The sequence below is a fragment of the Micropterus salmoides genome, unplaced genomic scaffold (genome assembly GCF_014851395.1).
Source record: "Micropterus salmoides isolate LMB-PRFRI ecotype aquatic unplaced genomic scaffold, ASM1485139v1 Ms_hic_scaffold_8, whole genome shotgun sequence".
Lineage (NCBI taxonomy): Eukaryota > Metazoa > Chordata > Actinopteri > Centrarchiformes > Centrarchidae > Micropterus > Micropterus salmoides.
The window spans coordinates 31,547,900-31,570,398 of record NW_024044570.1 but is presented as its reverse complement, the minus strand read 5'-3'; the positions used below and the strand labels follow the sequence as shown (position 1 = coordinate 31,570,398).

Sequence of the window (22,499 nt, the reverse complement as noted above, 5' to 3'; positions counted from 1 at the left end):
AGACGACCCAGCCCTTCATGGTCTACAATAGCAAAAACTACTGTGACGATAAAGAGATCTTAAAAGTAAAGAAATAAAATTACATTGTGATGCCACTGGTGCAAGACAGACACTTAAACCTGATTCTGTTTTGGTCTTCGTGGGAGATCACAGAACACATCAGCCACTACTCCGATGAATGACTTTAAAACCAGGAGCAGAATCTTAAAACATACAAAGAAGAATCTAATACCAAAGAGACTTAAAAACAGGTGTGTTTATACACATTGTGTCCTCTTCTGTTGAGTCTGGTCAGCACACATGCGGCTGCATTTTGGCTGATCTGCAGTTTGTCTAGAGCTTTCTTGGGTGGGCCACAAAAGAAAGCATTACAGGACTGTAGTCCAGCCTGGTAGTCATAAAAGCATGCATCGGTCTCTCGATATCTGTGTGGGAGAGATATGGTAGTACTTTTGCAGCATTTCCTGAGATGATAAAAGGCAGTGCTGGTGAGCTTCAAAATCCAGATGAGGATAAAAAAAAGCAGACCAAGGTTACTAGCTTGGGGCTTGATGTTTTGTGTCAAGGATTTTAAGTCACTGGATAACTTTTTTGTCTCTGAGCCTCTGCCCTAATTCTTTGAACATCTGTCTTTGATCCGTTATGGGAAAGTTATTCACACAAAAGAGCAGACATGATTGATACGCTGAAATAGTTTTCCGGGGAGATGGTAGCATAGCTTACCACCACAATCTTTCTATAACCTCAGGCAAGTGTTTTCATTGCCTAAACCTGAAGAATATTTGACATAAATTATAGATATTTTCAGTGGTTGTAATTAAAGTCTAAACAACAGTGGTCCTAGAATGCAAGACTGGTCCTGGGGCATCCCACACAATGTTGGCAGAAGAGTGGGCTTCACACATCTCTGTAGGTTTATAATAATATGTATAGTATGCTTAAATGTACCAAAAGTACTGTCTGTCTCTCTGCTGTGTGTCTCCAATATCTGGCTCTTTAGCTGCTTGCTGCTGCTAGACATATGAGGCTGATGAGAGTAGCAAAACTGAACAAAATAGTTTATGCTTGGGCCGTACAACAAAAGATCATAAGAAGCTCTGTAGAGTTGAAGAGTTTGGTGATAACTTTTTTGGAGATTGCTTGGTGAAGCATTACGGTAAATATAGCTATTAAAGAACTCTTTACAATGATTTCACTGAATAAATGTTTTAAATTGGCCTACATTTGGCCTAAAGGATCTTATTGAAAGAAATGCATTACAGTGACAGTTCTCAGTGCCAGGAAAAGATGCCAGTTAGCATAAAAATGATTTATTCTTTGCCAGCACTTCAAGCTCAGGACAATAAGCGTTCTGTTATAAACAGTGTTTGGTAGGGTCAAGAGAGCTGGTGGAGAGATTAAGTTTCATTTCTCTATTAATGACAGCAACATGCATAGCAGTTTCAAGCAAAGAGAAAATAATGCCAAATGGGGGCCAACACTATTTGTACTGTAATTATACTTAACCTGGTCTATGTTATCTTTTTAGAGTACTGCTCTGTGCTCTGTGCATTTTCATGATTTCACACCCGGAGGATTAACAATAAACCGGCTCACTTGTGTTTTTGAAAAGTAAATAGTAGTTAGCTTGTGAGTTCTGCATTTTTGGTGGGAAGTCTGCAAATTCACTTAGTTATGCTAAAAGTCTGAAGAAATAAAAGTAGAAAATACAGATTCCAGATTCACATATTGTAGATCAATTATGAATTGTTTTATAAATTATAACAGTAGGAGATTTGCTTAAATACACATAACAAAGTAATCTGCTACAATTCTAAACATTTCCTTTAAAAGAGAATGGAAAAAAAAAAACTATGAGAGAAATTGTTTTGTACTTTTGAAATAGACAGGGTGTGGATAGAATTGTCATTGTCACCACCAAAACACAGCGTGGACACACTTACCAGCTTTTTCTTGTCCCATTTCAAAGGAATTCAGTGAGCATGTTTCCCAGGACAAAACCTGGGCTGAATGCCTAGAATTCTTAAAGCAAAATTCTGACATTTTTGGATATACACTTATTCACTGACTTGCTGAAAGTTACATGAGAAGATCTGTATTACTGCCATTAGTTTAGTTTAAATACTTGGAGAACAACAGCTGGCTCCGTCTAAAGGTGAGAACATTTGCCAACCAGCATCGCTGTTGCTCCCTAATTAACATTTTCTATCTTGTTTGTTTAATTTGTACAAAAAAAAAAACAATGATAAAAAAACAACAATTTGCAAGCTAAGCTAATCGGCTGCTGACTGTATCTTCATACTTTATATTTGGAGGGGTGGTAATGGGGCAGTGGATAAGATGCATGCCTTTGGTGTGAGAGACCTGGGTTCAATCTCTCAATGTGACACATCCACCAATGTGTGTCCGAGCATGACACTTAACCCCTCGTTGCTCCAGAGGCGTGTGACCTCTGACATACATAGCAATTGTAAGTCGCTTTGGATAAAAGCATCAGCTAAATGAATAAATGTAATGTATATTTAGCATACAGATATTCGAGTTGCATCCATGTTCTAAATTTTAACAAGAAAGCAAATAGGTCCGTATGGTACGATAATTGTGAATGATTATGCTCCTTCGGCGCAAATAATTAGACTGAAATATAATCTAATTATTCAGTAATCAGCTATTCACTTGTAAAAAGTGGAAACTCCAGTGGAACAACCACAGAAAATGGAAATGAACATAATAAAATGAAAATAAGTCAGGAACTGTGGATACATAAAAAGCACATTTTCTTACTGAATGGAGGTAGAAGGGGCTGATTATCAGAGAATTTCAGGCTCCTGGTCTGGTAATCATCCATGACACAGATCTGTGATAAGCCTATCGCCAGATTGATCAGCAGAAACCTCGTTAGCAGCCACTCTGGACAGATTCATTTACAACAATGTTGCACTAATGCTTCTTAATATCAGTGCGTAGTGTTACTCAGAGTCCCGTTTTCCATCTCCCACTACAGCTATTGTTAAAATTATTTTAGAGGCAGACTTAATTAAAACCATAGGTCTTCTGCACCTCCTCTTGGTAAATCCCTTTATAAGACCAAAATACACTCTATGTAGACACTAATGTCAAATGAATCTACTACTTTTCAAGCAAGGGAGACTATTTCGTAAGGGATTCTGCGTGGGGTAAAAACAACTGCTGCAGCGATAATAATGTCAGTGACTATACTTGATTCACTTTCACATATTTACCCAGAGTGGACAGGTGGTCAGAAAGACTGGCCTTCACCCACATGACCCAAGTTGTCAGCAAGCATCTGCTGAAGTGTCATCGAGCAAGACACTGCTGCAGGCTGCTGTTCTGCAGCAGAGCTTGCCCCCTGACCTCACTCTGTCAGAGAAGATGGGCTTCCCTGTGGGATCAACACAGGATTGTATTATTTATCTTAAGATGCAAAGTGCTCCTTCATCATTGCACTGCGTACATATTGCCATTGCTGTTAGGTCTTCGCGTGCTTGACGTCAAAAAGAGACTATATAAATATTTAACAGCATTACTATTTATTCCTTTTTCGTGACATTTGTGTTAGTTGCGATCATTTATATTAGGTCGTGTTTCCAGATACCACCTACACAATGCAAACCAGATGATAAGGAAGAGTGATACAGTGGAAAGTGAATCTGTCAAGTAATAATATCTTGTTAGATTGTCTGAGGACGTGGGTTGGGATATCTATAGCTCTTGAATTGTTTTCGTCCCATTTCTCTTATCTCCTTTTAGGGCACTGGTTCTCAAGTTGGGGTGCGGGCACCTCTGGGGGGCATAGAGCCACCCCAGGGGGTCCTGGATGTTTAGCGGACCCAAAGTTGCATGAATATAATTCATGTGGTGACATTAACAAATTAAGGTGCTCTGATTGCTAGCAAGGCTATTTTCTAAACTGAATGCTGTTTATTTTAATCGCCTGTATTGTTAATGATTGATAAAAATGAAATCCACTTATGCTTCTGAAGGGGTGTGACAGAAAAAGTCTGCTATTGGGGACATTATCCATCAATTGTGTGTCAGAGACTGGAGTTTCAACAAGCACAAAGGGTCTCTGGCTTCTAACTCAAAGGTGGAAAGCACCTTTGAGTTATTATAAAACTACAGAGCTGCGTAAAGTGGTCATTTTTGATTCCTAGTTGAACTTTGAGAAAACAAGTCCATTATTCTGTCACGTTATTTTCAAATAAGCTCAAACATTGGCAAGCGATGCCCTTTTAATAACTCTAACAACATTGTTTTGTTGTTTCGTCACATCTGGATCATTGCAGCACATTGTATATATAAGCTGTAGCACGACTCCACAGCATTCCCACATGAACCTGGTGCTGGTTTCACCATGCTGGTTTCCTGTCAAATTTAAAATTAAATTCAAGATTTTTCTAATTACTTAAAAGGGGATCCACAATTTGGCCCTATTGTTTTTTGCACACTTTTACTAAAGGAATATAGGCTAGATAGAGTGACGACATATTGTATATCGGTAACGTAGGTTGATTTGGGAATATACCCAATACTTTCTCCACAGAACATCAACCACACTGGCAGACATTAAAAGCCAAATGTATTTGTTTTAGCATCACACAGCAGCCCTAAAGCAGGAGAATATTGAAACAGGAGAATATTGCGGCTGTCAGGTGAAGACCATGCATCTTCAAAATGTGAAAGCATTGTATTTAAGTTGACACACGTGTATTTGAGTTCATTTGTTTTTTTGTTTTTTTTTTCAAAAGGTTTAATAACCCCTGGGCTGTAGGATTTTCTGAACCAGTAAAAGAGCCTCATCCAGCAGCTGAAGTGACAATTACCAGAATGATCGATGTGCATGCAGTTATGCAAGGTGCAATAAATGTGACGCTAAAGGTTTGAAAGTAACAACGACATAAAAAAAACCTTAATCTTCAGCAGATCCAATAGGAATAGAATAGATGAGAATCATCAACCTTTTACACCATTTAAAACAGTGGTTTGGTCCTTTTTTAAATTATGTTAAAGCAAAGCACCTACATATAACCACTGATTGGTTTGGATGTTTGTGTTCCCCTTTACTTTCTTATCAATTATGCCCTGTTTAACGACCAACTGTGGTAATAAGACTTGTCTTAAAAAGGGATGTATATAAATGACTGTGTACATTTGTATGTGTTGGCAGGTTAGATATTCTGTGTGTATGAAAGCCTCATGCGTGAGCTTTGAGTGTGTGTGTGTCCTTATTATTGACACTCTCCCCTTTTCTCTCTTTCTCTCTCTCTCTCCCACGCAGGCCTACAGCTCTATCCTGGTTGTCATGGTGATTCTGCTCAACATTGGAGTGGCTATTTTGTTTATCCACTTTTTTATTTAAAGACAGCAACGCTTTCAGAGTCAGCCTATCTATGCTACAACAACTATAAATTCATATGAGTATTACGACCAATCTGCTGCCCTTTCGTGTTCCTGGCGAGAGGACTGCAGCCCGACTGAAAGAAGACTACGACCAAGGAGGGCTCCGCCATCATTTGGGCTGAAGGTGTCTAACCCGGGCTAACCTCCACTAAGCTTGGTCCAGTCTTTGTGAAAGAGATGCTGAAGTGCGTAGCCCAAAGACGGGGACAAAAGAATGGTAAAGCAGTCCAGGTAACTGGACAACAAAGAGATAATATAGTTCAGAAACTGGACTTAAATGACTTCAATAGTTCACATATAAACTCAAATGGGCTGAACTGGTCTGGTCCCCAGGCCATGCGAGCTGCAGCTGGCATTACAGCGAGATGTCTGCTTCCACTGCCTGCAGACAGGACTGACGAGACAGACTTTTTCATCTTCAAATCATAGTTTTCAACAGATTTGTAACTTATAATTTATTTATTAACATGTTCTCTCATGTACACTATGTTGATGGATATATTCTTTCTTTTGTAACCCTCCACCCCTCTTTATATAACTCCTGCCTTTTGGTTCCTTCGCCTGCCCAGGTGTTGTTACTGATGGTTCAAGCTGCGCGTTCATGTGTGTGAGAGTCTATGTAAGACTCAGGAGCTGACGAGTGTGTGTGTGTGTATGTGTGTGCTGCCTGGATGCATGGTTGATGGCTCCCTGACCACACACACACACACACACACACACACACACACACACACACACACACACACATTCACCCGCCCCTCTGATGTCTGTCTTCTCTCATTCTTCATCTCATGCCGGCACTGAGTAAGTTTGTGTGTGCGTGTCAACGAGTGAGTGCATGTGTCTCTGCAAACTGTATGTTTGCGGTGAACGTGTAAATGTTTTTTTGTGGGGAATGTGAGCATGTTTGTGTGTATCAAGCTGCCATGTCTTTTCCAGCAATGTGTGTGTGTGTGTGTGTGTCTGTGCGTGGTCTACATGTAGCTCCGTGGCCTTTCACGCTGTTCATGAACTTTACAAGAGCATCTCATGAGGACACAGTCACTGCTCATCCACATCTAGCCTACTAGCATCAGCGGACAGCTGTGCTCTCTCCGTCTCTCCCTCCTACTCTCTCCCGCCTCCACACACACCAGTTAGAGGATGGAGCTCCCTCTGTGTTGGTGGTAGTTCAAGACAGACCGTCCTTGGCAAAGCCCTGCGCCTACTGTACTAGCTGAGGTATTAAGAGTCAGTACAGCATTAAAAGAAGCAAAGCCTGTATGTGCAAGACCAGAAAAAATGGCTTCAAAGACAATATCATATTGATAAATCAGTGTCTCCCACTGCTTCTCTCCAAACTTAACCTGAAGGCAACATCTTTTATATTATACTTGCAAGATGTCTGAAAAAACATACTAGTCGGCACCTGCCTTGCTTTTGTAGCGCAAATTGCTAAAAGTACAACAATGCATGCATATGTACTATAATATCTTAGTTGTGTGTTGAATCTGAAAGCAAGAAAAGCTTCAGAAGCACATGCGACATGTTACGTTTTGATAAGAGCAGTGTCTGGAGAGAAACCTATTTAGCACTGATCATGAAGCTAAGGTAAAACATGTGTAAGTGTAGTTTACGGACTGTTATCAATCTTTTCTGGGTCGACTGTAGTGTAGAAGCAAGCAGTGGTCAGGATCGAGGTCAGGATTTACCACCTCCATTCCTCAGCTTCTCCTCCAACGATCCCTCAATGACAAACAGACAGACTAAAGTGCTGTCACAAATACCAGTCACAGTTTGTCTATTTTTATAGCTGAGTGAAGACACTGGGTTTTTCTGTGTGTGTGTGTGTGTGTGTGTGTCTCAAACACACCTGGCAGACCAGCCTCTGTGTTTGTTTGCATGTGTACACATGAACGCTCATCTGCGTGTGTGAACATGTGTGTGCATCCTCCTCCTTACATGTGATGGGATGGCTGAGCCTGTTGCCGTCGGTAACAACTTCCAGGAGGCAGGGAGGCTCGCTGTTGTGTCCAACATTGGATTGAAACCCAAACTGGGCTGTAGGCTAATTTTTGGTTTATTATTTTATTATTGTAATATTTATTATTACAAGAGTACAGTCTAATGTGCCTGCACCCCGAGAGGCAGAACAATATATTTTCATTTCATTTGGGTCCCAGACTGAAGCTCTGCTGTATGCCATCAACCTGGTGACGATGCCCTGCACCACCCTGTTAGTCCGCAGCATGCTACAGCATGCCAAGCTCTCTCTATCTATAGTTTGACTCTTTCTTTCTTTCTTCTTTCTTTCTTTCTTTCTTTCCTTCTTTCTTTCTTTCTTTATGTTTCTGGGAATTACTCTGTTTTGTTTTTGAGTTATGTGGAGAAAATAATGAAAGTGTTTGAAAGAAAATTACTCTTGGCTCTTGTGTTTTTAATCTTTATCTTTCTTTGTGTTGCTATATATATGTATATATATGCGCAGCATCCCCGATGCAGAGGGAGTGGTACAGGCCTGGTTGAGAGAGAGGAATATGGTAACTATAGCAACCTTAAGTGAATTTTCCTCTATCAGCTGGCCTGTGTTGGGGGGCGGGGTTTACCTCTAGAGACCAATGTTCTCAATGAGAGGGAGGATGGAGAGTTTGGCTGTATTGATGGAGAACCAGGTGAAGAACCACACAGAAGGACAGAGTGAGGTGAAAACAACAGGCAGTGTTAGATTATGTAAAGCTGTGTTTAATCTACATTTTTATTTTTATTTTTTGGTCTTTGAGGTTTATATCATCTGTGACAAAGCATGCTCATGGTGGATGCAACACCGCGTCCATCAACAAGTGTGCTGCTGCATCAGGTTTCAACATGACATCTGACGCCATCTTCTGGTCCTAGATATGAACTACAAAAAAACAGCATAAAGGGGCTTCACTATAGGACACAGAGGACTTAGTTATAAACGTACTATTTAACTATAATGCCAATTATATTTGTTACCATGTAGGACATAAAGTATGTTAATCTTTACAGTGGCTTTAGTGAACCACCCGCCGGACTGACATGAAATTTCACAACCACATCTTTCATCCCTTGCAAATATTAGGCTGTATTTCTGTGTTAACCTTTTATACTCATCACTGTGGCTTTATGGTTGACTTTTCTTATTTATGGGAAATATGAACACCAGTCCTTAAATAAATCTGTCGAGTAATATTTCCTTTCTGTAGCTAAAGTGGCCTACTTTTGCTGTCATTTCTGAACAGGCTAACTTGCTTCTAAAACTCTGAAAGTAACAATAGCCTACTAAAAGTAATAACTAAATGATTCGTAATACATATAGACCCTAACTGTTGGTGTGACTACCATAGTACATAGATTATATAGCATTAGTTTCACGTGTATCTGGCACTTTAAAGCTTCACTAACTAAGCTGAGATATGTTATGAGCGCATGAGAAAAAGATGTGAAATAGCAGGGCAGCGGATATCCGTCTGAGCCAATCACGAGAGAGCTCTTGAACACAGACGGGACTTGCAGCCAATCAGCGGAGATAGTTCTATAATGTGGGCTGGTTTTGCTGCCAGATTTCAGATAATGTTATACACAGCTGTTTTTCTCGATTTCAAGAGTCATGGTAGAGTTCGGGGTCAGGAAAACTACATTTTGCACTAAATTCATTCACGGACACCGAGCAAAAGCTCTATTATCATCTGTGAGGTTTTCTTCCACATCGGCGTTTGATGAGGTAATGTCTCGGAAATTATTATGTTATTTCCAGTGGCGGCGGTAACTTTGGATCACACTAGCTGTGCTTTTAAACTGTAACCCCAGCACAATCTTGCGAGGAGTCGGGACTTTATCGCTGGGCTTTCAGCTCCTCGCACAAGTTGTGGAAAACCATGAGGACGGGGGACAGCGGTCCGACCGGCGGGGAGGGACACGGCGGAGGGACTCCTGGCTGCCGAGCTGCGCGCTGAACACAAACCAGAGCACTTTGGCTGCATATGAGGCGACTTGGTGAGATTATGGTTTATGGAAAAGCCTGCTGCTCTGTCGCCGCAGGTCCGCCAACAAAGAAAACCACTGTTACGTTTTTTTTTCATGTCAGTGCTGTGACCACTGTGTGTAAACAAACAGTGAACGTGTGGAGTGAGAGAAAAGTTGACTAATTAGCTCTGACTTTATGGCCACTCGAGAGTAACGCTGCTCACGCGCGCCTGCGCAATTACGCACCTACACACACACACGCTGCCCCCTTTGTTGTGGAGTTTACTCTCAGTTGAGAGTCTTGACATTTTAATTCCAGTTATTGTCAGTACAATTACAGTTCAGTGTGAGTGGATGTGTGAGGATGGTGGAGAGCCGGAGCTGTGTGCAGAGGGAGGGGGTGTACCGCTGGTTCTCCTCCCTCACCTCAGCCCAGAGAGCAGAGTTCCTGTGCGGCCTTCTGGACCTCTGCGTCCCCATCGAGCTCCGCTTTCTCGGCTCTTGTCTGGAGGACTTGGCCCGCAAGGACTACCACTCCCTCCGGGATGCGGAAATCAAAGCTAACAACCCCGCCGACTTGTCGGGCCTCACTAACATCACGGATGAGGTGGTGCGCAGCAAGCTGCTGGTGTCCCTCGCCCTGCTCGGCTCGGACAACAGGGAGGCGGCGGGGGTCCTGTACCGGACTCTGACTCACATAGACACGGTGATTAATAACTACGGCCTGGCGCTGAACGACGGGAGGACCGAGGAGCAGTTTCTCTTACTGTTCACCATGGCCTCTCACCACCCGGCCTTCAGCTTCCACCAGAAGCAGGTGCTGAGGCAGCAGCTCAGCCAGATCCAGGACATCCTGCAGGTGAGAGGGATGCTCCCAGTGGAGAGCCACAAGAAAGTTCACACCTTTCACAGGGTTACAAGGAGTAAAGAGCACGTGCCCAGCTGTCAGACTGCATAAAATATCATTTGAAAATAATTTTACACTTTTTCATTGATTTTCAAGTGAAAAAAACTGACCATGACTGAATTATGTTGTTCAATGAATCATACTAGTAGAATGAAGTGTACAAAAACATGCAACTGAATCACTTGCCAAATTCATAGTAGATGGATAGATCAAGAGCAGACTGTGCCTTAGGAGTTACTTGTTTGGGAAGAAATGCCACTCTCATTTAGATGATCTGACGCAAAGAACTTGTTTCCCACAAATCCTGTTTAACTAAATTGGCCCACTCAGATGCCAACACCTGCGAAATGAGAAATGGAAGTATATGGGGACAAACAGTATTAGGTGAAAAATGTCGCACATAGTGAAAGAGCCTTTCAGTTTGTTTTCATGTGGTTCCCTGTCAGAGGAAGTGAAAGCAGATAATAAAAAGTCCTGTATAGAGTGTGAATGGCATAAATGAAAAACCATTATAACCAGTTAAAGTTCTACTCAGTGGCTGACAGAGAACATGCGGTTGCCCACTGTCTGAACAAAATGTTACATGACAGAGCTCATAAAGGAGGTGAAAGGGCAGCATGGTGCAGGCTGTTACTCTGCTGTGAATCCACATCTCTCTGACAAGGTGCCTCCTCCCAGATAAAAGACTCCCATAAAGTCAGAGCATTGGACGCTGCGGGCTTTGTTAACTTAGTAGAGTTATCACCACAGCCGCCCGTCCGTCAGGCCCCTGGCCACAGGCGAGGTTTTCACCTGCTCAGAGGGAAAGAAACGTCATTGTAGCAGGTGAATCACAAACTAATTTCAGGTTTTTCTGAGGTCTGGCAGAGGAAATGTGTTACAGATGAGTACAGCACACTGGCATGTTATCTACACATCTAAATTACAGGTGAGAGGTGGTCAATGACAGGCTACCTCAGTCTTGTGTTACTGAGTGGTGAACAATGTCAATTACATGTTTGTAGGTGAAAGCTGACAGCGAGCAGTTTATGATGTCGGCCACAGCTCAGGTCAGATTAAAAAGATATTCTTGTTAGTTGACTTAGCTAAAAGAAGAACTGATGTGTCTTTAAAACCCATAATCTTTCATTTTCTGAGGAGTTTTAATGCAGTAAATGGCATTTTAGGAATTCTAAAGTTGAATGTTTAACCCTGATGTTCTGTTTGGGGTCCTGGACCCTCATTAACAGCTCAAACAACATACATTGTTTTATTAACTTGATACTTGATACACTTTCCCTGATGTAATGAGACTTGCTGACTTCTGTTTGGGATCTCAGAGAACCCAGGTGTAAAGCATTGTTAATACAATGGAACTTCATAATCCCTACATTTGTGATTGGGTTGATTCTACTTTTTACACAGAACTACCCTTCTCAAAAATGTCTACTTGGATTTCTGTTCATAAGAGGTCATACAAGGAGGTTTAATCTCGAATATAAGTAACAGCATCACATAGGAAAAAGACTTTATGTTCATGCACATCCCATACAACATATTAAATGTGAAATACTTCCTTACTTGGCGTAATAACAATACTTTATGCTAATTTCTGTATCGTGTCACCTTGCCCAGTTTGTGGCAAAGGCAGTGACAATAGAAAATATGTGAGGCTTTCAGTTGGGTAGTATTAATAACGTCATATATTCGGACTTCAATGCATTATTTGCACTTTCAGCATCATAGACAGCTCAACATAGAAATAATACAAACAATTCCCTTAAAGGTCACAGAAACAAACATATTTGCTTTGTTGAGTAAAAATTGTTTCAGTTTTTAATTAAAGGACCAGAAAATAATTGTGTGCACAAATGCATAACATGCCTTTAATCACAAATCATCTAATTATAAAAAACATTTGTGTACACCAACATATTTATTTATAGCTGAGACCTTAACTATTCGTTTGCTGCTTGTTAGAATATTCTAACATAAATTATGCCAAAGTGTGCCAACTAACACTCCCCTACACAGGTATGCTGGAAGTCAGTAGAGTTGGGGGTGCTGAGAGAAGGACAGCCTATATAGTGACATCATACTGAATGGTGCGCGATATTCATGTTTTTCATAGTCATTCATGTGAATGGTCACAATTTGAGAACGCTTTACACTACAGCAGACAGCAAACTTGAACACCAACAGACTGTGTGTCACAGCATCCACAGCACGTACACAGTGAAAAACAGGAACTAATGCAGGAGAACTGAAGGAGATGAAGAGGAGGGACAGCGCCTGGACGAAAGAGAGAGATGTGGCCCACAACCAGTTCATCATAGTTTATAATGACGCAGCGCAGTGAAGATACAGACATTTCATAGAGGAGACGAGCATATCTGTCAGTCACTGTTAACAGACTCCAGTCTGCAGTGTGGTTCACACACTTGACCGATAAACCACAGAACTGTAGAGTAACATTAGGCTTCATGATAAAAAACATTTTTCTCATTCGCTCTGACCGCCGCTTTACTGAGAAACTCTTCTTACAGTGATACAGTACAGGCTACAACATCAACATGTTCCCATCTCTTGTGATAAAAAGGCAGGGGATGCACCAATCCAACTTTTTCAGTCCAGATACTGATACCAATACCTGGGTTTTGGGTATCGGCCGATGCCGAGTACAGATGCGATACCAGGGAGACTGACAATCTGACAATGTTCTTTGGCATGCCACTTCTAGAGGTCATTAAGTTGGTTGTGTTACATTTTGCACTGCTACCATCACCACCAGTGGCTTTGCAGTAATTGCAAGTAGCCGTAGAACTTGTTCCTAACTGCTCACCCCTTGTTTTTAGCTCTTTCCATGCTATGTTAACTCTCATAGCAAAATGTTGGGGTCTACTGGTGCACTGTTCTACTGGTTACACGCGTAATTGAATTGAATAGATTGATAGATTTGAGTCAGTATCGGGCCGATATCTGATATCAGTATGGGAGTGGGGCATCCCTAAAAAAGACTAGAGATAAGTAGAAAAAGAGATGACACAACTGTCACATCTTACTCTAGCTGTGTTTTCCTTTTGGCCTTTTACTGGACATGTTGGTTGTTGCAGGTGAGCAGTGGAGGAGGAGGAGGGGGGGAGGCTCAAGCTGCAGCCCCTGGCGGGGATCGAGCTGCTGTCTGTTACGCCCAGCCACACAACCACTATCACCATCAGACCGTGTCCTTGCCTCTGGCTTCGTGTTCCCCCGTTGCCTGCTCCCTGCCCGATGCCAGCGCCGCCTACCTGCCTCTGCCGGCCTGCCAACCCTGCCAGACACACTGCACCTGCTGCCACAAGGTAGGGAGCAACAAAGCCAGAGTTTAGCGGGCTTTGTTAGTTCATGTACGTTGAACAACAGAGCAAGATTCAGTTCTCTAAGAAATAAAGCAAATATGTAAACAAAAGATTTAATTGATGGGTCTGTTAATGATATTAATATTCTGGGTTATTTGGGGGGAAATTGGGTCTTAGACTTTGAGCTAAGAATAGATGTATCAGAACCACGTCTGTTTCTGGAGCACTGTCAATCTGCAAGAGCAAACAAAATACAAATGTGCAGCGATGGTGGAATAATGCTAAAAATTTAAGTAAACTGTTTTAATCAAACACTCTCCATTCAGAAAATGTGTTTAAATGGAACTTCAGTAAGTCAGTCAGCATTCATCTATGAAATAATGTAAGTGATTCTTCCACTGTCTGTTGTCCATGGCTGCTTTATCCTGTATGAAAAGCTTCTCCGTCAGTCCATTAAATCCCTGCAGTAGCTGAAGGCAAGACAGATGTGGTGATCGATCTGCAGCCTCTGATTTGAGAAATGGCGTCCGCTGTGTTTACCTTCATTAAATCACGTTTAAACACAGCAGACTTGTCGGTTATAACTTGGTTTTCTGTAGTTTATGCAGGAGACATCGGATTACTACGGTCCAACAATCCTGTGTGTCTGCTTACTTTCTAACTTACTTTTTTTGCAAAAGTGGCATTACAACAACAAGACCGCAAGATATGGTAAGCTGGCAGATTATCATAGATGAGTAACTAATTCATGTCTTCATGTTCCACAGCCAGAGAAAGCTTTAGTAACTTAAAAAAAAAACAACATCTAGTCAACTACTAAGTTATTCTTCTCTCTGTTACAAAAAGGTGTCACTTCTTGTTTGCTGGACCCAGGAGTTTTGAGTTGCATAACATAAAAGCGTAAATGAACTGGCTACAGACTGAACGGCTGTGGTTAACATATGATATGCGATAAACATATTTGTCATATGGAAAATTAATATTAGGGCCCAGGAAGGATTTACGTTGGACAACACTTCAGCTTATCCCGGCTCAGTTTGCTTTGCTGTACATAAAACACAGAGTGTATAAATGAACTCTCACAAGCGCTGAGCTGTGTACACATACAGGTGCACAAATCGGTGCGTGAAAGATTTTCAAGAACATGTGGGAATACTAAAAATACCAAAACAATGACGTGCATTGTTGATTTCCTCTTAGACGTTCATAATTCCCCTGAATTTCTTGACATTTTATGACCAGTCTAATGACTAGTCCCCAGCTAGTGGAACTGGACATGCAGTTTGAACCATCAGCCTTCTTCCTGGTGATGGTGAGCCAAATCCCTGACATGTGATAAATGTTTTGAATTGTGAATTGTGAAATTGCTCTTCTTGTAAAACTAATTCTCTAACAACAAAATTGGTGGTCAATCTAAAATAGTCCAAATATTGATGATAAAAGAGGGCAGGAGGAAAAAGACTCAAGTTGTTTACAACTAAATGTGGTCGCTCTGCCTGGGTGTGTTGTAATAAAAGGTGGAGATCATGGGGGGAGGGAGAGGAGGGGATTTCCCAGTGATGAAGGGCAGCTGTGGTTTATTAACCCTCTGTTACAGTAACATGTGGGATCATCTGCAGAGTGCTGAATAGGGATTCTTTAGACAAATCAGGACTTCTGAAATCTGAAAGAGAAAGATATTGACACTCTTATCAATGCGAGACGAGGAGTTAAACAAAGTTGAAGAAGCAACACGTAATTTGTTCCTGTCTTTCACACAGATGTAAACACACATATACATATAAACACTTATATGCTCACACAGAAACAGGCAGGCACACTGTTTGAACATGTGTGAGCAGTGAAGGGAAAGTACCCAGCCCGGAGAGCAGCGTTTGTATTTAGTGTTTTGTTGCCCTTGGCTCCTGCTTAGTGCAGGTCAGCACATTTCTCTATGCTGAAATCAACCCTCTGTGGTGTGTGTGTGTGTCTCCAGTGAATCCCCAGGAAGTTATAAATGCTCTCTCTCTCTCTCTCTCTCTCACTCTCTTTCCTTCCCCCAGTTCTCTCAAGGGAATGGCTGGGTTTCATTGCAAACTAGAGCATACATTTTCTATAGTAGAGCAGATACTGTCACATACTCGAAATATATATTTGACACAATAGCTTTCATAACTGTAACCGTATGTAACTCTGCTATAGCAGGGTTTGCATTAGCATCAGTGCTGGCAGTCTGGAGGTCTGTAGTTGAGTAAATGAATAAAAATGAAGTAGCACAACGTGTAAATACTCATTTATTTTGTGCAAATGTACTTACTTCCCACCCCTGCAACTAAAGCAGACTTCAGTGCTTCTTGCCCCAGGATTTTAAATAAACTTGCATGAGTTTATTTTAACGCAAAGCAGCTGGATGCCGAGTCACTCCAGAGGAAAGATTGTTGAAATAGATTTTCTCCAGCGGGAACCAGCAGACAACAGAAGTGCAGTGGTATAAACAGCACATACAGTACACGGGTCACATCTGCTGGGCCTGTACAAACCTGCATGATCACCCTATTGTGAGTGCTTTATGTATCTATAAAAAACAACACCAGTGTCAGATTAACCACAGAGACTTTTGTAGCAGAGGGAGGAGGAGGAGTTGCTCACAGTCTGTGTTTTAGAGTTTTCAGTCTTGTTTTACTCTACAGTTCCTACTAGCAGGGAGATTCACATGCTGTCCAAATATCTGGAACATAATCTTAATTTCATTTCCACACTCCTTGTTTTTCTGTCTCCTCCTCGTAATCCTTCGGCTGATTCATGTTGTTCTCATGAGTGTTCTCAGCGTAACAGAGTCAGACTCTCCTTCCCCTCACTTACGGTCTGCACACAGAGCAGAGAGTTGGCAGGTTGGGCAAGTAACATGCGGATGTGGCAGTAGCGCACTTAATTGTTTTCAGATCTACTGCCTCATGCTGTGTGTGTGTGTGTGTTGTGTGTGTGTGTTTGTAGGCAATAGCACATGTAGGTTTTTGCTCACACTTCTAACTTTTAATTTTTTATTTTATAAATTGTTTTCCTGTTGAACTGTATGACATATGGCGATCCAAAAGTGGAAGAAGTAACCTATTTAACTGCTTTAAACAGGGGTAGATACACACTGCATCTACCAACTGGTTATAAACATAGCAATGTATTACAGTAAATGTAGTATCTAAAATGCTGACTGGACCATTCAGTCCACATCCAGTACATTACACAGAGCATAGTGTCCAGTATTGTGAAATACAGCAAATGATTAATCTTCTAAGTTTGTGGTTATGATTAACCCTTATTTACACACAATCTCATTTAAGTGAGAACGACTCTGGAAGAACGGTAGTGGTGAAATTTCCATGATGAACAGATACTCTGTATGCAGCTCAAATAAGTGCCCTTGTAATTAATCACATAAACGATTTATTATCATGGCAAATTGTTAGTAGGCAGAGTACTGGCCTGGAGTAATATGCTAAAATGTTGTGGGCTCTAGGGATTTACAAACTGTGCTGTTTGTCTTAAAGAGTGACTGAGACTGTGGTACGTGGGTTACCATGCTAATTTTTTGCTTTCAGTAAAACATGCATTAACCTTCAATTCATAAACAATAGACTGGGTGATACAAATCTTTTCTTATTATACAAACTTTAAAACCCTTAAACCTGCTTGAACCTGATAATACTGACATATTATCACCTTGGAAAGTTGATATGGTGAAATTTACACATCCAGCAGAGATGTAGCAACATTAGCATTCATTTGGAGTTGTGTTTGTCTCCTTTACGTTCCGTTTTGGTCTGATCTCAGCCTCTCAAATGTGAGAATTTGCTGATTGTCTTTATTTTATATCATTGTAAATTGGATGTCTGGGTTTCGAGCCATTGGTCGGACAAAAATAGACATTTCAAATCGTCCCAAAAGACCAAAACAATGAGCTGAAAGATGCTTAAAGTTGAGAAAAACCGCAGCGTTGGAAGATAATTCTCTGCGGGTTTGTCATAAAAATATTGATTAGAGCAGCTTTGAAGAGCTATACTGATAGAAGTTATGGACAAATATCTTAAAGAGAAAATCCATCCCAAAACACTTGAGCACTCTTTACAACTGCTCCTCGAGGGCGTTGCTATAAATAAGAGCACCCTCTCACTGGACGATTCTGGTTAAATATTGGTTTGCTCTGCCCTGCCAGATCTTTCTCCTCACTTTGTTTTAGCTCTGTGCCAGCCCCGGAGAAGGCGCTGCTTAGTGTTCAAGTTTGTTCAAGTAGTGACAGCACAGGATGGGCGGACTCAATGTGGAGGTCTGCAGCCCGAGCCACAACCAACAGTGGAAGTTCACCCTGAATTTACAATCATAGGGGGCGCTACAGACCCTGCAAAGGGTTGGAAATTAGATAGACACCAACAGACTCTGAGACCCGTATAAAGAGATGGAAATAGACTCGAGGAAAAAGACAAACTTGATGGCAGCACAGCAAAGCGTTGATTTCATCTCGATGGTTGTTGAATGCTGCTGTGTGTGTTTTGGCAACTGGTTAAGAGGAGTGGGGAAACTGCGTAGGACTGTTTCCATGTGCTCGCATGAGAGCAGGCGCAGAATTTGCTATTCTCTCTCTTTTTTTTTTGCAATTGACTCATCTGTAAGCAAAGAAATCCCACCTTGAAGTCACTGTTATATTGGTACCACACATGCTGCAGTGTACTGTATATAGTTGTCCCTGACCTCTGCTCTGTGGTTTTAACTTTACTGCCTTTGCTGAATGATCTCTCACCCCTGTGCCCCAGAGCCAGACCAGAGAGGCCGGTAAAGTCTCAGGGCCAAGCTCAGGGGTCACCGTGGGACGACGAGACCAAGCGTTCAGCCAGGACCTCACCCCTCCTCACCCTGACCTCCCTCCCCCTCCTCCTCCTCCCCCTCTTCCTCCACCACCACCACCACCTCCTCCTCATTTGCCTCGTCCTCTGCCTGCTGGGCAAGGCCAGGATGCATCAGCACCAACCAAGAGCCACGAGGGGAAAGCAGGAAAAGGTGAGCTCCTGGAGTCATTGCATTTCTTGTTTTTGTATTCCTGCTACATTTCTAAATTGTTGCTTCACTTCCAGAAAAACATGTTGGACTATTTATAGTACATGTGAGCTTCTGTAATGGAGATATTCTCTACTGTGCTGTTGAATTATATTACTCTTTACTTTTCTTGATCTCAGAAAATTCTGTGCATATAGGCAAGTGTATGTGTCATGCTATACATTCAGTTAAGCTTGGTTGAACAAGATGTGGCATGCTGGCACGCTACAACTTTGCTTAAAGAATGCTGCCCTAAGGCTTAGGTGTGTGTGTCTGTGTTTGTGCACTTAAGCATGCACATGGTTTCAGGTTCAGGGTGATCGGTGATTGCAATCATCACAAAACGTTCTGAATCAATGATACCCACTATGATAAACCTTTAGGATATGTCTCAATATTTTCTTCAGTAACGCCAGATCTACCTATTGTCATACATTTCTACAGTACATTGAATGAAATTAAATAAGTGAAATGAGCTCTCCCTTTTTTCAGTTAAATCTATCAGTAACACCAACCTAATGCTGCCTATTGACAGGAGATACACTGCAGAACATAAACATTTACTTTTAGTTGTGTTTCTGGATACCTGTCAAATATAATATATATAATATTTACTCTTTTTTGTCTCTTTTTGACAGAACTTTTTGTTCTGTTTTGATCTTCACCAACACCTGAGCAAAATACCTGTCTCTTTAGCTACAAAATATTTGCATGTTTTTTTTTTTCCGCTAGTTACTAACTTTGTCTGTCTTCTGTTTGGTGCTGGCAGGTAGCGTTCAGGTGGTTTATCAGAGTTTTTTTTGCTGACTACAGCTGCCCGCTGTGGCCGGAAATAGGGCTGCAGCTACCGATGATTTTAGTAATCGAGAATTCTACAGATTATTTCATCGATTGATCGAGTAATCGTACTTTTGCTTGGCGGCGTGCCATCCCCCCGGATCAGCTGTGTAAGTCATGACTGTGACGTTGCAGGCCAAACTCCCGGCTCAACCAGGATGAAGAACACTAACAATAATCGCATGTTTATACAATTACAGCTGAGGAATACAGCTTACTTTTGCTAGCCTTCAACTCAACAACCAATCATGATTTAAGTTAAATGCTAAAGTTGCTGTTACTGTCACCCTGCTGTTACTGTGCGAAACAGTGCACTCTATGGTTATATGGAATAAACAAAGCATCGATGCAAAGAATTTGTGTCGATGTTTTTTAGTAATCGAATTATTCAAATGAATCGATAAATTGTTTCAGCCCTAGCCGGAAACGAGGTGGTTGACATTGAACCAAAATAAAGTTGTCGACCGTACAACCATAACAATGAGCTGAAAGATGCTAAAACGTTTTATAAATCTGACAGTTGGGCTATAATTATTTGTGGGTTCATCCCTCTTACATTACATATGGTCATATTGATTTGGGAAGTTTTAAGAGCTAACATGTTTTCAAATAATTAGTGTACACATCCAGCAGACATGCCAAATTAGCTTTCACTTGGAGTTGTGTTTCTGTTCATGTTGCAAATGTCCAAGTCCAATATTCACTCTTACTTCTCTGTTTAGTCTCCACCAACTCCAAAGAAATATATCTAGATCTTTAGCTGCTAGCCTAAAAGCCTATTTGGTACTGAATAGCTAGCACACTTGGTTTGTCAGGGCTAGCTAAAAGTAGCATCCTGTTGCTACTGGAAACAAGTAGACAAGACATTTTGGCATGTCATTGCAGGAGAAGCACAGGTGTAACTGATAACATTAAAACGAATGCAAGTTCCTGGATGAGCAAGTTCCTGGGTCCAGGTATTGTGCATGCTGCCCCACTGATCGCTGGAACACTTGGAACAGAGCCATTGTTAACGAAATGTGTTACACCAAAATTTCTGCCGTGAAAAGGTCTATAAGATGGACAAAGGTGTGAATCGTCCCACCCTAACAGGGGCAAGAAAACTGCCAGGACACTGAGGGTAATGTAGGGTGACCATATTTTTGTTTTCAAAAAAGAGGACAGTGGGGGCAGACAGACACCCGCAGTGGATGGAAGTGTGGGGCTGGGGGGATTCAAGTAATTGGTGGCACCGTGGAAATGTGTACTGCAGAGGCTCTATCCTACTGGAGGAGTAACTGGTATAAATTAGTGTATTAGTACAATATTATAACAAGAAATAAAAAAATGTATACAGTATAATACTAATATATTTATAGGTTGCACTTTATTTGGTTAATGTCTGCCTACAGATTGTTTATAGTAGGCCTATTTTCAACAGCTTATCAGTTGAGATTCAACAATTAAACCAATTCACAAATAAAACCGTTTATATTAAATATTAATAAAATAAATATTAATTCCAGTTAGTTTCATAATGGTACATTGTTCTCAGTAATTAAATCCTGGTCTACATGGTGGTTAGTCTCTAATTTGTTGATGCTATGTGCTAAAAAAAAAGAGGTGGTATTATGCTCATTTTCAGGTTTACATGGTTTCATTTTCAAAAAACGCCATACTGCACATTGCTGCAGATCCTCTTTTCACCCTGTGTTGAACCCTTCGTTTTAGCTATGGAGTGATACATCTTGCCTCTATATGATCTTTGTTGGGAGTTGCACTTGTGCAGTACCTAGTTAAGGACTACTAGCAAATCAGAAGCAGAGTAGTGCAGGCCCTGAGAAGCCGGTAAACACGGCTTCGGTTCAGCTGTATATGTTCCCCATACCAGTTTAGCAACATGGACTGGAGCAAGAGAGTGGTGAATTATTAATCTGTAACAAAAGTATCTTTTATCCATAAAGTTTTAACTGAGCTCTATCTCTACATCACAGGAACAACTTTGTGTCCATTGACTGCCTGAGGGCAGCTAGTGTTTGGAAGGGAGAGGAGAGGCAGCAGGCGGACGTCTTGTCACTGGTGTTTTTCCACCGGTGTTTTTGAGGGCATGTTGGACTAGCCGCTTGGCGAGCGTTATGACGTGCATTTTGCTGTGACGTCACACGGATGAAAGGGAAGTAAAGGCTGGTCTACAAACGAGCTGTTTTCAGGCAGTTCAGAGCAGTGTTTTCTGTGGGAGATGGGAACACCCTTTGGGCTTTTTCACTTTGCAAACCTATTACATGCACAAAAAAGATATATAACTCAATAAAGGAGAGAGAAAATGCCAAAAAGCATAATACCATCTTTTTAATGTCCCATCCAGGCTGTGATTGGTTGGTTCAAAGAAAGTGACATTGATGAGCAACTTTATGCACACGATTCTGAGATGCAGTTTGACCAATGTTTGTGTGAAGGACGTACAGGCCTACAAGACCGACCAATGGTGGCATGCCAGAAGACGGGACCTAAAGAGAGAGGTCAAAGCAATGCAAAAACACACACAATATGAATACCGACTGTCGAAAGCTAAAGCCGTATCCAGGACATTTTGGGCGATTTAGAAATCCCGGCAGCACGCATTTTTTAGGTCCCAAAAACAGGACATGTCCGGGAAAAAGAGGACATGTGCTCACCCTTGTAATTTCTGTTAAGCACAGTCTGTATTTGGCCACAAAGTCCTGTGAAGAGGTCTAATCAGGCAAAGTGAAAACTTTGTGGGTGTAGAACAGGAGCATAGATGACAGTGACACTGAGTTATTGGTTTTCATAAGGCAATTAGTTTACCTAGGATATCTTCCATTATCATTCATTTGAAATTAATCGCCCAGTGACCAGCTGGTGTACAGTATGTTGTTTAAGGTGGGCCCCGTGCCTCTGTCTGTAACACAATACTCAACTATCTAACTACCTCATGGTCACACCACATAGCTGTCACCAGCATAACACGCACACACACACGTACACAC

The 22,499-nt window shown here is 41.5% G+C and overlaps 2 protein-coding genes across 2 annotated transcripts in view; both read left to right on the top strand.

Moving 5' to 3' along the window:
• The window catches only part of jph3 (junctophilin 3), a 51,797-nt gene extending 43,978 nt beyond the window's left edge, over positions 1-7,819 (top strand). Inside the window, 1 exon segment of the mRNA XM_038707100.1 lies at positions 5,300-7,819. Coding sequence (XP_038563028.1) covers positions 5,300-5,380 — 81 coding nt within the window. The 3' untranslated portion in view covers positions 5,381-7,819.
• Positions 7,820-8,996: 1,177 nt separating this feature from the next.
• Positions 8,997-22,499, top strand: part of zcchc14 (zinc finger, CCHC domain containing 14) — a 31,266-nt gene continuing 17,763 nt past the window's right edge. Inside the window, exons 1-3 of the mRNA XM_038705782.1 lie at positions 8,997-10,246; positions 13,387-13,614; positions 18,396-18,639. Coding sequence (XP_038561710.1) covers positions 9,752-10,246; positions 13,387-13,614; positions 18,396-18,639 — 967 coding nt within the window. The 5' untranslated portion in view covers positions 8,997-9,751. The remainder of the gene's footprint in view (positions 10,247-13,386; positions 13,615-18,395; positions 18,640-22,499) is intronic.